General features: G+C 34.8%; 2 protein-coding genes across 2 annotated transcripts; both read right to left on the bottom strand.

The window, feature by feature from the left end:
* Positions 1–2,803: 2,803 nt before the first annotated feature.
* LOC111795528 (putative flavin-containing monooxygenase 1) lies at positions 2,804–7,285 on the bottom strand. Its single transcript, XM_023678005.2, has 5 exons — positions 6,772–7,285; positions 5,058–5,298; positions 4,802–4,977; positions 4,368–4,723; positions 2,804–3,378 (listed from the first exon to the last, which is right to left on the bottom strand). Exons 1-5 carry the CDS (start codon positions 7,213–7,215, stop codon positions 3,036–3,038), a joined length of 1,560 nt encoding a protein of 519 aa, XP_023533773.2. The 5' UTR covers positions 7,216–7,285; the 3' UTR covers positions 2,804–3,035.
* Positions 7,286–9,225: 1,940 nt separating this feature from the next.
* On the bottom strand, positions 9,226–12,908 carry LOC111795719 (putative flavin-containing monooxygenase 1). Its single transcript, XM_023678281.2, has 4 exons — positions 12,382–12,908; positions 11,292–11,532; positions 11,036–11,211; positions 9,226–10,109 (listed from the first exon to the last, which is right to left on the bottom strand). The coding sequence occupies exons 1-4, from the start codon at positions 12,823–12,825 to the stop codon at positions 9,411–9,413; spliced, it is 1,560 nt and encodes a 519-aa protein (XP_023534049.1). The 5' UTR covers positions 12,826–12,908; the 3' UTR covers positions 9,226–9,410.
* Between the last annotated feature and the right edge of the window lie 250 nt (positions 12,909–13,158).

The raw sequence follows: 13,158 nt of genomic DNA, 5'->3' as shown, positions 1-13,158 counted from the left end.
TTTGTAATTAAAAAATTAGGTTTAAATTAATTTTTAATAACTAAAATGATTGAAAATGAAGCGTTGAAAATTTTAGAAATAATTTAATTATTATAAAATTTATTTAAAAGTCAAATCCAATATCCAAAAGAAAACGGTGGAAGGAAAGGAGACGACTCTTCCTGATTGGCCAAAATAATACAAAAAGAAACGAAAATTTGAAACTACCGTATGAGCGGCTACAGACGATTACTGCCTCTCCACGGCGTTTCTAATTTCCACGGCGTAGTGTTTGGGCCAGGTTTATCATTCCATGTTCACGTGCGGCTCACGTGCTCTCACAAATCTATTTTAAAATTTTAAATTTATTATTTGGAGTTTTGGACAAGGCTGACGCAAAATCATGGCGCGTGTTAGGTTTGGCCAGTGGGAGGAGAACAGGGCAGAAGGTGAAATGATGAGGAGTTTGAAGTACACGCGCTTTGAGACGAGTGGGAGAAGAATCAGCCTGGCGAGTCATGACGTTGTCGTTTTGAGTTTGTTTTACACGCTTGAACGACGTGGGTTTTGTGATTTATTATTTTTTAAGTTTGATTTAAAAATTATTTGTGGGTTTTATTTTTTTAAAGTTAAATCCACGTAGGATTGCTTGAGAAAATTGAAATGTATAAATGCCTTATCTTTTATTTATTTATTTAAATCGGAATCCAAGTAAAGAATAATTTCTTGGGAGAAAATGGGAATTAAAATTTAAAATTTAAAATTTAATAATAATGGTGACTTTAAAAAAAATTCAAAAAAGCGTTTGAATATTGTGATTTACTCTCATTAAAGTTAAATCGATATTGATTTTATTTTGAAAAATAATTTTGGAATTTCTAGTACATAACGAATTTTCTAGAGTAATTAGCTTTTATATTTTTATTTATTTTTTTATTTTTTACTTTTCGGTAAAAAAATTTGGTGGAGTAAAAAGTAGGAGAAGAAGTTTGTGGGTAGGTAAAATAAAAGCAAGGTAAAATTATTAAGGACTAAATTTTCAAATTTATAAATGCAATGAAAATATTAGGTTTTTTTTTTTTTTATTTTTATTTTTTTTAATAAAAAGAAAAAAGTGTTGAAAATATTTAAAAAATTAACTAATTTATTAGATATAAAATTGAATTTTATGTCGGCTCATAAAAGGTTAAATATGTCGAGTATTCATTAAATAAAAATAAAATGTTGTGAAATTAAAAAAGAAAAAATAAATAAAGTTGTGTTTTTATTCAAATTAAAATTAATTTCCTTCCATTTAAAAAGTTGGGTGCTTTGGGTAAAATGGTTGAACTAAAATTTATAAGATATTTTTTAAATTTTATTTGTATATTTGTAATATAGTAATTGTTTTTAATTTCTATTATTAATTAATATATTTTGATATCCAATTAAGATTATAAAACAAATTTGTTAGACCGTACATGAGTGAAAACAAAATATGTTGAAAGGACATGAATCGAGACTATATCCTAAGTTACCTTTTGTACTAGGATCCATGTCAAACAATTTTATACTCGGTGATCTTTTGTAAATTGTTTAGAAAGCATACGACGAGAACAAAACATGTTGAAAGGACATGAACGAAGTCTACGTCCTAGGTTATGTAACAACCCAAACCCCACCACTAGACGATATTGTCCGTTTTGGCTCGTTACGTATCACCATAAACTTCGCAATTTTAAAACACGCCTGTTAGGAAGGGGTTTCCACACTCTTATAAGAAATGTTTTGTTCTCTCTCCAATGTACTAGAATATATGTCAAAAAATCTTAGATTGAGTGTCCTCTTGTAATGCTTTTAAAAAAACATATGAGTGAGAACAAAACAGGTTGAAACATTTTGTACTAGGATCCATGTCTGAATGCAGGGTCATATGTTGTTTCAGACTTCAAATCGGGATCTAAATTTTGTAGTTACATATATGTTAGATTAATATCATCAATACATTAATTAAATCTTAATAATAATAATAATAATTTTTTAAAATATTATAAAAATATGTAGGTAAAAAGTAGGAACATCATTGAGATCATACATTATTATAATATTGTACTCTTGAAATTTTTTATAGTGTAAAACCAAAAATGAAAGTCTAAATTAATTAATTTAAAATTAGAGATTACAACTAATTTTGTTTAGGATTAGGTTATGAAATAGTTGGATCAAACTTTGGATGTTTTTGGAGGTTTGGTCAAATACTATTTATTTATTTATTTATTTATTTATTTATTTATTTGCGACCATTTAACTTAAAATTTGGGATTCAATTTATATTAAAATTATATCTTAATAATGGTTTAAAAATAAATAATTGAAAATATAATTATGAAAATAAATAAGATTAAGATATATATATATATTAACTTAAGAATATTAAAACTTTAATTAATATTCTTAAGTTAAAAGATTGCACAATAAATATGTTAAATAAATTTGGAAGGCTGACCTTCTTTTGCTTACTTTTAAATTCTTGGTCAAATATGAATAATTTAATTGGAATTTTTTTTCTTTTTTTGGCATTATGGGCTTTATTTATATATATATATATATATATATATAATATTTATTAGCTGAATTAAGAGTAAAAAAAAAAAAAAAAAATTGTAGGCAATTATGACATTTGCAAAGGGGATTGGGTGATAAGCCCAATGTAGAATACCCATAAGGGCTCAGGCTCAGACAACCTTGGCTATGTTGAAAAGAGCAGGAAGACTGTTACTCGCTCGGCTAGATATCACTTCGATCTAAGTATTGACTTAAATATTAGAGTGTTTTGGAGCATTGATGTACATCAATCAGCACGGGACTCTTTCTAGGTCAACCTAACACCTCGGATTATTACATGGGCTAAGAACTTAAGTAGAACGGTGACTAAATTCTTGTCTCGTACATATCTCAGTGATAATAACATTTTTAAAGAAAGATATGAATAAAGTACACTTTTGATACATCCAACAGCGAAATACTATCGGTCTTATTGTGACGATCGGGCCTAATCGAAGAAGGGTTGATTTGGCTTAAGGGGAGGCATAGTCTACAGGGCCATAAGGCAGAAACAAGTCAGCAAGGAAGCCCTTCTTCCTCTTGGGGTTCCATCCCATGTCCTTGCAGAGCTGATCACAGTAACAAACATGCAAACTGGCGATGCAACCTCGGTTGAAGTAAGGGCCTGAGTAAAGCTTTATACACTTATCCCACTCTGCTATGTCTCTCTCCATCTCCTTGATGCTCGGTAGCTTGAACGTCCCGTCCAAAAACTCCGCTAGCCATCGACATCGCATCTCCGAAGTGAACAAGTTTGAAGCGCTCTCTGAATATCCAACCACAGCTAGCTGTGGAATTCTGGGATGGATGCATAGCCTGAACAAATGTAATAAAACTCTTAAATGAAATTTGGTTAAGAACACCGAGTTTTCTTAATAAAGATCACAGCCAAATCAAACCAAATCATTATCAAACGAAGTCGTCACAAAATAGACAACACCAAATATGTAACATGTCGTACCTGGCTTCCGTAGTTGACATGAAAACTACTCCTTTTGTGTTATTGACTAGAAAAGGCTCTAAATCCGCAGCCAAAGGCAATATCGACAAAACGAACTTGAAAGTTCATACTTATTCACTCTACCCATTTACCATGGATAGGAAACTACACTACATAAACTTATTGTAGAAATTTTTTGCCCTCAACGATTGGATCATGCAAGCTAGATAGACCTTTTCTTTGATGAAGGAAGAGATAACTCGATCTATTTCCTTATCACTCATGACATATATAATAACATTGTTAGGAACCACGACTCTCCACAATAGTATGATATTGTTCACTTTGAACATAAACTCTCGTGACTTTCCTTTGGGTTTCCCCACAAGGTTTTGTACCAATGAAGATGGTGTTCCTTATAAACCCATGATCTTCCTCTTAATTAGCTGCCAATGTGGAAGGACTACTCCTCTTAATAATCCTTAACAAACTTGAACTCCCGATTCAAATACATATCTCATTTTTGTACGATAAGATAAGATAAGATAAGACTAAACTTATAATTTAATCCATCCGTTCATAGTCGAATGGCGGTCTCCTCTGCTATGATAAATCAATGCATGGATCTAAGATTCTACTAGTTCTAGAATGAAAACCATTTCATGTTCTTCTGATTTTAGTTATGCAATCAAACTTAAATCCTACCAATATCCAGTCTAGTAAAGCTTAAACAACTCAACCAGCTTATACTAATGTCATCTTTCAGATTCACCAGCTCAAACCAAGTTTGAGGTTTCAAACTCAAAAGATCAAGAGAATTTTCATAGCAATTCAATAGAGATTCTGGGAAGAACAAACGACAAACCTGTACATGGGAACCGCTGGATCGTGGAACGTCATGTAATCCCGGAAGGTAGAAGAAGTGAAGATTTGTTTAAGCTTTTGATCACCTCTAAATCCAGTAGCCAAAATGACTAAATCTGAGGGAATCGGTTTGGTTTCTCCTTCGATCATGATCCCCTCTTCACAGAAGACAAAACTCGGCGATTTCTTCAAAATTATGCTTCCTTCATCCACTTTTTCGTACAATTTCTCAGGCAATGTTGCAAATAAACATGAGCTCATGTCCTGCAAGAAGCTTTGATCCGGCACCAGCCCGTATTTGCTTAATCTGTGCTTCTTCATCACGTGAGTCTCCACGATCTTCGAGAATAACCATCTCTGTAAAGACAAAACCCTAAATCTTCAAAATACACAGACGAAGAGAGGAAAATAGAGAGGTAGAGAGATGGAAATTACAATTGGAGAAAGCAGAATCGCGAGAAGATAGAGAAGGAAGCTCTCGCCAGGTTTGTGAATCAGAAGCTGAGAGAATCGGTTCATGTAGAGAAAACCTATAGGGATCCCCCATGGACAGAAATCGGGAATGGTCCAGTGCGCAGTTCTGAAGACCACCGTGCACGGCTTCTTCGGGCCTGCAAATCACCGAGAAGAGGAAGAAGTCGAAAGAGAGAGAGAGAGAGAGAGAGAGGGAAAATCCGAAAGGGAAAACTACCATTGATATTGGCGCATTCCATGGCGAGGTCAAGACCGGATTTCTGGAAACCGATGACGGTGACTTGCTTGTCCTTGATGAGATTGGAAGCACTGTCGAAATCCATGGCGGAATACTGGAGAGAGTGAAGAACCTTACCGGCTTTGAAAGCTTCAGGACCTCCATTGGGAGGAAACTCAGGGATATTTGGAACGTCGCTGAATCTTCCGATGCAGAGTATAACGAAGTCCACCACCACCTCCTGCAAATCCCCACGCCATTGTTGTTAGCTCCTGCTAAGCTACAAGGTCTCTACCTTAATTAATTAATTATAGTTAATACTAATAAATCTCAAAAAATACGTTAATTTCACGTCTCTCTTTTAATATAAACTATTTATATTAATAAACATAATTCAATAAAAATTAATTATATTAATACATCAACTAAATTTAAACACTAAATTAAAATTTAACAAAAATATCCCAAATTAAAAAATTAAATGTTCCAAAATTATCCTTTATTTTATGTTATGTTGGTCCAACAAGGAAAAAAATGACGTGGCAGGTATGAAGTATAAATTTTTATTAACACGGTTTAGTGGCTTATTAATATTCGTCTTTTTCTTTCTTCATTTATTCTCTCTCGAGAAAACGCTCGCACGTCCCTGACCTTTCTAGTCATCTTGTATGTAAATTCAATCTATAATAATAGTATGAAAATTAATATGGATGAGTCGAGAGTTTAAATCTTCATACCTCACTTTTATTATACTAAAAAACTACACGAAAAGAATCCCACCATTGATTTTTATCAAACATACAAAAAAATAAAAATAAATAAATAAATAAATTCTAAAATATCTCTAATAAATTAATTAATTTTGGTACCAAGGACAAAGAATCTCAATAATTATTAAACTAAAAACAGATCTTGGTGGGCCAACCTAAATTTCCATTATTTATTTATTAATTTATTTTGCCTTGAGTTTTTTTATTATTAAATTATTAAAATTTTGTGTTTGTTAAAAAAAATGAAATTAAGTTGGAGTAGTTAAAATTAGTTATTTTTCTTGTTACACTAAATTATATTAATTATTTAATATATTTTGAAAACAAACCTGATATAATAAATTAAATTGTCAATTTTATTTGTAAAAATTAAATAAAAAAATGTAGTAATAAAAGATAAAGTAGATAAGATTTTGTGACCGTTCAATAATTTAAAATAAATATAATTAAATAAAATAGAAAGCAACCATTCATTATCCACTCCCATAACTTCAAGGCATTGCATTTCGTACTAAATTTAATAAATTATTGGAACTAGTGGCCACGAAAATTAGAGATAAATATTATATAAAAAAATTAAGATAAATAAATAAAATTAGAGATAAACATTATAAAAAAAAAAGAATAAATAAAATTAGAAATGGACATAAATTTTAGAGAAAAAAAAAACTTTTATTAAAATTTTAAAATAAAATCAATTAAAAATCAAGAATGATTTTTGAGTTTGAATATCATAATTTTAAAAATTAAATAATAATTATACTAAATTGACTAAATTTTAAATATTAACTTTTGATTTAATAAAAAAAAAAAGGTAAAATAATGTAAGATGAAAAAGTAAAATTATTGAAGGTGGGCCCCACCGCACTGCCACGTTTTCATTTTTTGGAAGAGAAATGATATTTTCGTGTTGTCGTAGTAAGAAGGAGCAATGATAAACTCACCTCTAATGGAACATTAGTCCGAGCATCAACGACGTTGATCCTCCATTTCCGCCGTTCACTGAAAGCCTCGCCGGTACCGCCCCAAAGAGTCCAACCTTCAAGTTCCTCGTCGGAGCAGCCTTCACAGTCAATACTGAGGACTTTCGTGTTGAATCTGATGTGTTTCAACAATCCGAAATGGTCGGCGTAAGATTTGATGTAATCAAGAACTTTATCATACTTAGGAAAATCTTCAGTCACCGATTTCGGCCACGGGAAATCGGAAAACTCGTACAACTTTTTCGGTGTCTGCAGCGCCGTCGTCTGCAGCGTCTCCGTCCAAACGCCGCCAATATCGCCTCTCGCCTCGAAGACAATCGGAATGAACCCTTTGGATAGAGTGAATTTGCAGGCCACTAGTCCGCTTACTCCGGCTCCGATAATCGCCACTTTCTTCGGTTCCATCGTCTTCTCCGATTCTCTCTCTCTCTTCGTCTTCCGATTTCGTTCTCTCTGTTTCGGTGGGTAGCGAATGGGCTATTTATGTCCGTTACGCACTTGTAACAAATTTAGTAATTTAAGTAAAATAAAGATTTTAAAAGGGATATACCTAAAAATTCATTTAAATTGACGGATTGAAAAAGTTGAGTATATTATCCCGATAATACTTTGAGTGTTCGAGAGCTGATCACTGATGGACGGAACTCCTAAATGAGGAAGCTCGCTTAAAGGGCGAGTATACATTGCTTCTCTGAACAGTGTATTTTAGTAAAATACAAGTACTGATCAAGAGTGTACACGGGTTGAGTTAAATTTTTTTTTTTTTTTTTGTTTGGGTTGGTGGCTCGAGCCACCCGAATAGAATTGAGAACCTAGTTCTACTCAACTTTTATTTTTTATTTTTTATTACTTCAACTAACTTAAAATAGAAAAAAAATCTAAATTAGCCCAATTTTAAATTCATCTAACTTAAAAAGGAAAATAAAATAATTATTTTTAATATTAATGATTGGGTTAGTTTGATTATTGTATTTGTAATTGATTTGAATCCTATAATATAATAATTTTGTATTATTTATTAATATTAAAGATTTGGTTATTTTGATTATTATATTTGGAATTGATTTGAATCATATATTATAATCATTTTGCATTATTTATTAATATTAAAGATTTGGTTATTTTGATTATTATATTTGGAATTGATTTGAATCGTATATTATAATCATTTTGCATTATTTATTAATTGATTATTGAGTTTAGAATTGATTTGAATCATATAATATAAAATTATTTTGCATTATTTATTATAATTTGGTTATTTTGATTATAATAGTTTGCCTAATTTAACACGTGAGGTAATTGTTTCAATTATTCGACTAGTTTCTATCTTTTTGAGGTTGTAGAATTACTCGTAACGATCAAAATGCAACCACGAATGAACAAAATTAATCGAGACGGAACAATATTCAATTTTCCTTCAGCTTTATGACCAACATGTGGCCATAATTTGACCTAATTGACCGTCAATAAATGATTTGCGAATTTTAACGGAATCTAATCGATCGGCTACAACTCTCAAAAGAAACACTACCTGAACCGTCGATAAAAGGTAGCTATTATACCCTACGACATCCTTTTCGATAGTTTCTATTTTAGCATTGTTATTTAATTTCGCTTTTTCGTACCTAATTTTTGTTTGAACGGTTGTGTAATAAGTTAAGTTGCAAAAAATATCCCAAAACTATTAATTTTTACTTAGGTCAATAATACCGCTAAATTTTAAAAAGTTTTAACATACGCTCTATCTTAAAAAACGTGCAAATCAAAAGACAGATCCTTATAAGCAGAAGTCATAACTCTACGTCCAGTTGCTTATGATCATCTTATGAAATATTAATCTTCTAAATTGATAAATTTTAAAAAAATTAAATATTTCGTGGCTCAATTTTATATCGCCGTCAGCCTCACAGTTTTTAAAACGCGTATTTTCTACACAATTATAAGCAATGTTTCGTCCCCCTCTCCAATCAACGTGGGTTCTCGCAATCCACCCCTTGTGGGCCAAACGTACTCGCTAGAACACCACCCAAGTGTCTAGCTCTAATATCATTATAACAGTCCAAACCCGCCACTAGTAAACATTGTCCACTTTGGCCCGTTATGTATCACCGTTAGCCACACGGTTTAAAACACATCTAGCTGACGACGATACACAAACAATATTTACTCGCAGTGTGCTTGAGCTGTTACAAATGATATCAAAGCCAGTCACTAGACACTACAAGACACTAGTCAGAGTAGAGCTAGACCCTCTCTACACTAGACCCATTTTAAAACCATGATACTCACACTGTTACATAACGAGCCAAAGCGAACAATATTTACTACCAGTGGACTCGAACTATTACCTAATTATAAACTGGGTCGTATCAATACTATTACCACGACAAGATCCACCCAGCCTCATCCATATACCATAAACTATTTAGATTATCTCTCAAACATACTTTTTTCAAGTACATCAATCACATACGGTTCAAGATTACACTAATAACCATGTCGGGTGTGTTCATGACACAGAAACCGAACGAGTTGAAGTGCATCGCCTTTATTATGGCTCTGGCAATGCAGTTTTTATTGAATATCCCTAAACTTTTTCAAGGGGAGGCATAATCCAAAGGGCTAAAAGGAACAAACAAGTTAGCAAAGAAGCCGTTCTTCCTCTTGGGGTTCCACCCCATGTCGTTGCAGAGCTGATCATTGTACCAAATATGCAAAGTGGCAAAACAAGCTCGCTTCGAGAAAGGGCCTGAGTAATGCTTCAATATCTTCTCCCAATTGGCTATGTCCTTCTCCATCTCCTTGATGCTCGGCAGCTTGAAGGTGCCGGCGAGAAACTCCGCCACCCACCGGCATCGAATCTCCGAGGTGAACATGTTTGAAGGGCTCTCTGTAAACCCAATTACTGCTAGCTGCGGGATTCTGGGATGAATGCATTGCCTGTATAAGGGATTTACTGAATCGCGGAATGTCATGTGATTCCGATGAGTTGCAGAGGTGAAGATTTGTTTGAGCTTTTGATCGCCTCGGAACCCTGTTGCTAAAATGACTAAATCTGAGCGGATTGGTTTGGTTTGTCCTTGAATTGTGATACCCTCTTCGCAGAACATGAAATTTGGGGATTTCTTTAGTATAATGCTTCCTTCGTCTACTTTTTCGTAGAATTTTTCGGGTAAGCTTGCCAGTTGACATGAACTGATGTCTTGTAGGAAGCTGTGGGTTGGAATCATGCCGTATTTGGCGAGTTTGTGCTTCTTTTTTGCGTGGGTTTCCACGATCTTCGCGAAAAACCATCTCTGTGAAGACAAAATCATACTTAAAACAGAGCAAAACAGAGCACAAGTAGAGCAAAACAGAGCAAAACATAGACAGAAACAGAGCAAAACAGAAAAAGAACAGAGTAAAACAGAGAAAAATGGAGCAAAACGATCGAAACGGTAACCGCCCAAGTTCACAGCTAGCATATATTGTCCTCTTTAGGCTTTCCTTTTCGGATTTCCTCTCAAGGCTTTAAAACGTGTATGGTAGAGAGAGGTTTCCACACCGTTACAAAGGGTGTTTCATTCTCCTCATCAACTGATGTGGGATATCACAATCCACCCCCGTCAGGGCACAACGTTCTTGCTAGCACTCATTTCTTTTTCTAATCGATGTGGGACCTCACCAAATCCACTCCCTTCCGTGCCCAACATCCTTGCTGACACTCGTTCCTTTCTCCAATCGATATGGGACCCCACCAAATCTATCCCCTTCGTGGCCCAGCATCCTTACTGGCACACCACCTCGTGTCTATCCCCTTTGGGGAAAGCCTCATTATTGCTTGCACAACGCCCAGTGTCTGCCTCTGATACCATTTGGAACGGCCCAACTCCACCGCTAACAAGTATTGTCCTCTGTCGGCAATTTCAATTCTCTAAATTTTACAATGGTCATTTATGCCAGATACCCATCAGAATTAGTAACTATCCAGGCAACATTATGTAAAATATAACGATACTTCACATGTCTAGTGGTGTATGCATCCTTTACCTAGGAGATGCATTTTAAAGCCTTGAGGGGAAGCTCGAAAGAAAGTCCAAAAAGGACATTATCCGCTAGCGATGATGGGCTTGGACCGTTACAAAAACAGAGAAAAACAGGGTAAGCACAAAGAAAAAAAAAAACAGAGCAAAACAGAGCAAGCAAGCAGAGAGGAAAACAGAGCAAAACAGGGGATGATTACAATTGGGGAAAGAAGAACAGCGAGGAGATAGAGAATGAAATTCTCGCCAGGTTTGTGAATGAGAAGCTCAGCGAATCGGTTCATGTAGAGGAATGACAACGGGATTCCCCATGGATGATTATCAGGGAGGTTCCAGTGGGCGGTTTTGTAGAGCACAGTGCAGGGATTCTTCGGACCTGGAAATTAGAGATTCAAGAACATGAAACTGAGAGAGATTAAGAGGGATTCAGAGGTGGGTTTTGTAAGGATGAATCACCGTTGGTATTTGCGCATTCCATGGCGAGATCGAGAGCGGATTTCTGGAATCCGACGACGGTGACTTGCTTGTTCTTGATGAGGTTGGAAGCACTGTCGAAATCCATGGCGGAGTATTGGAGAGAGTGAAGAACCTTGCCGGATTTGAATGCTTCAGGGCCGCCATTAGGAGGGAATTCCGGGATGTTTGGAACGTCGCTGAATCTTCCGATGCAGAGTATAACAAAGTCCACCACCATCTCCTGCAAATCCCCACGCTTCCATTAGTTCTTCCAACATAATTTCCCAATAAAAATTCAAACTTTACGACACCACAATCATACGATATTATCCATTTTAACTTTAAGCTCTCATGATTTTGCTAGATAAGATCCTTTCTGAAATTTATAAGCAAAAACAACATGAAACCGTAAACTTCCAAACAGTGGGAGGAGATCAAGACTCTGACCTCGTGTCTATTAAAGAATGAACCAACGACACATAGACAATGTCTTGGTTAAGGGAACCCATTGAAGCCCTAGTGAAAGCAAGTCTTCATGGGACAATTGTTACGGCTTATGGACCCGAACTAGGGTGATCTACCTTGGCTAGGATGAACTCACTGATGTTAAACAATCAACATATGAGTTGTGAACTTATACTAAAAGTGAACAATATGGTACTATTGTGGAGATTGGTTGTTCCTAACAAAAACCTCGTTAAAAAATACTCTATACAATTAATTATTATTTATATTAAAAAAAAACAATATTTTTATCGTCAATTAAATTAATGTCAATTTGAGTATTGTTCAACGTCGGAGCGACAGATAAATTAATATATTATTGAAAGAGAAAAAACATAACAAATAATGCAATAGGAAAAGACAAAGTTGATAAGATGTGGACTCCCATACCATACAAATTCAATTAATTTTGTTCTTTTGTTCCCATATATTTACACGTGGACATTCCAACGTGTTAAAAAAATTAAAAATAAAATATAAATTTCCAATTTAGGATTTTACTATAAAAAAAAAAAATAAATTATGTTTATATTAAAGAAATTAATGATTTATTAAATTAAAATTTTAAAATTAACGACGATCTAACCTCGATTGGATCATTAGTGTGAGCATCGACGACGTTGAGCCGCCACTTCCGCCGGTCGGCGAAGGCCTCGCCGGAGCCGCCCCAAAGAGTCCAACCGTCAAGTTCCTCATCGGAGCAGCCTTCATAGTCGATACTCAGGACTCTCGTGTTAAATCTGATGTGCTTCATCAATCCGAAGTGGTCGGCGTAAGATTTGAGGTAATCGAGAACTTGATTGTACTTCGGAAATTCCTCGGTCACCGATTTCGGCCACGGGAAATCGGAGAATCGGTACATGTCTTTGGGGGTCTGCAGCGCCGTCGTCTGCAGCGTCTCGGTCCAAACACCGCCAATGGCACCTCTCGCCTCGAAGACGATCGGAATGAATCCTTTGGATAGAGTGAATTTGCAGGCTGCTAGACCGCTTACTCCGGCTCCGATGATCGCCACTTTCTTCGGTTCCATCGTCGTCTCCGATTCTCCCTCTCCGCTGCTCTGTCTGTGTTCCGGTGGGTTGTTTTATATTCTGAAGGGCTTTGGTTTTGATAGAACATGAACCATTTATTTCCATCATTATGGGGATATTTTTCATGCAAAATTGACCCTTTTAATTAAAATATATTGATAAATTCATTCCATGGACAAAATTGAGCATCTTATCCACTGTTTTTATGGGTAGGGCTCAATCACGTACCGCTACTAAACAAGTTGTAACTTGTTATTAATTATGCAAAGCACGTCGATTATACGATAATGTGCTTAGTGTAATATATTGATAATGTAGATGCATAACATGTG

The sequence above is a fragment of the Cucurbita pepo genome, chromosome 5 (genome assembly GCF_057944985.1).
Source record: "Cucurbita pepo subsp. pepo isolate OVF chromosome 5, ASM5794498v1, whole genome shotgun sequence".
NCBI classification, from domain to species: Eukaryota; Viridiplantae; Streptophyta; class Magnoliopsida; order Cucurbitales; family Cucurbitaceae; genus Cucurbita; species Cucurbita pepo.
The sequence above is the reverse complement of the archived record's forward strand: the minus strand, read 5'-3'. Positions and strand labels throughout refer to the sequence as shown.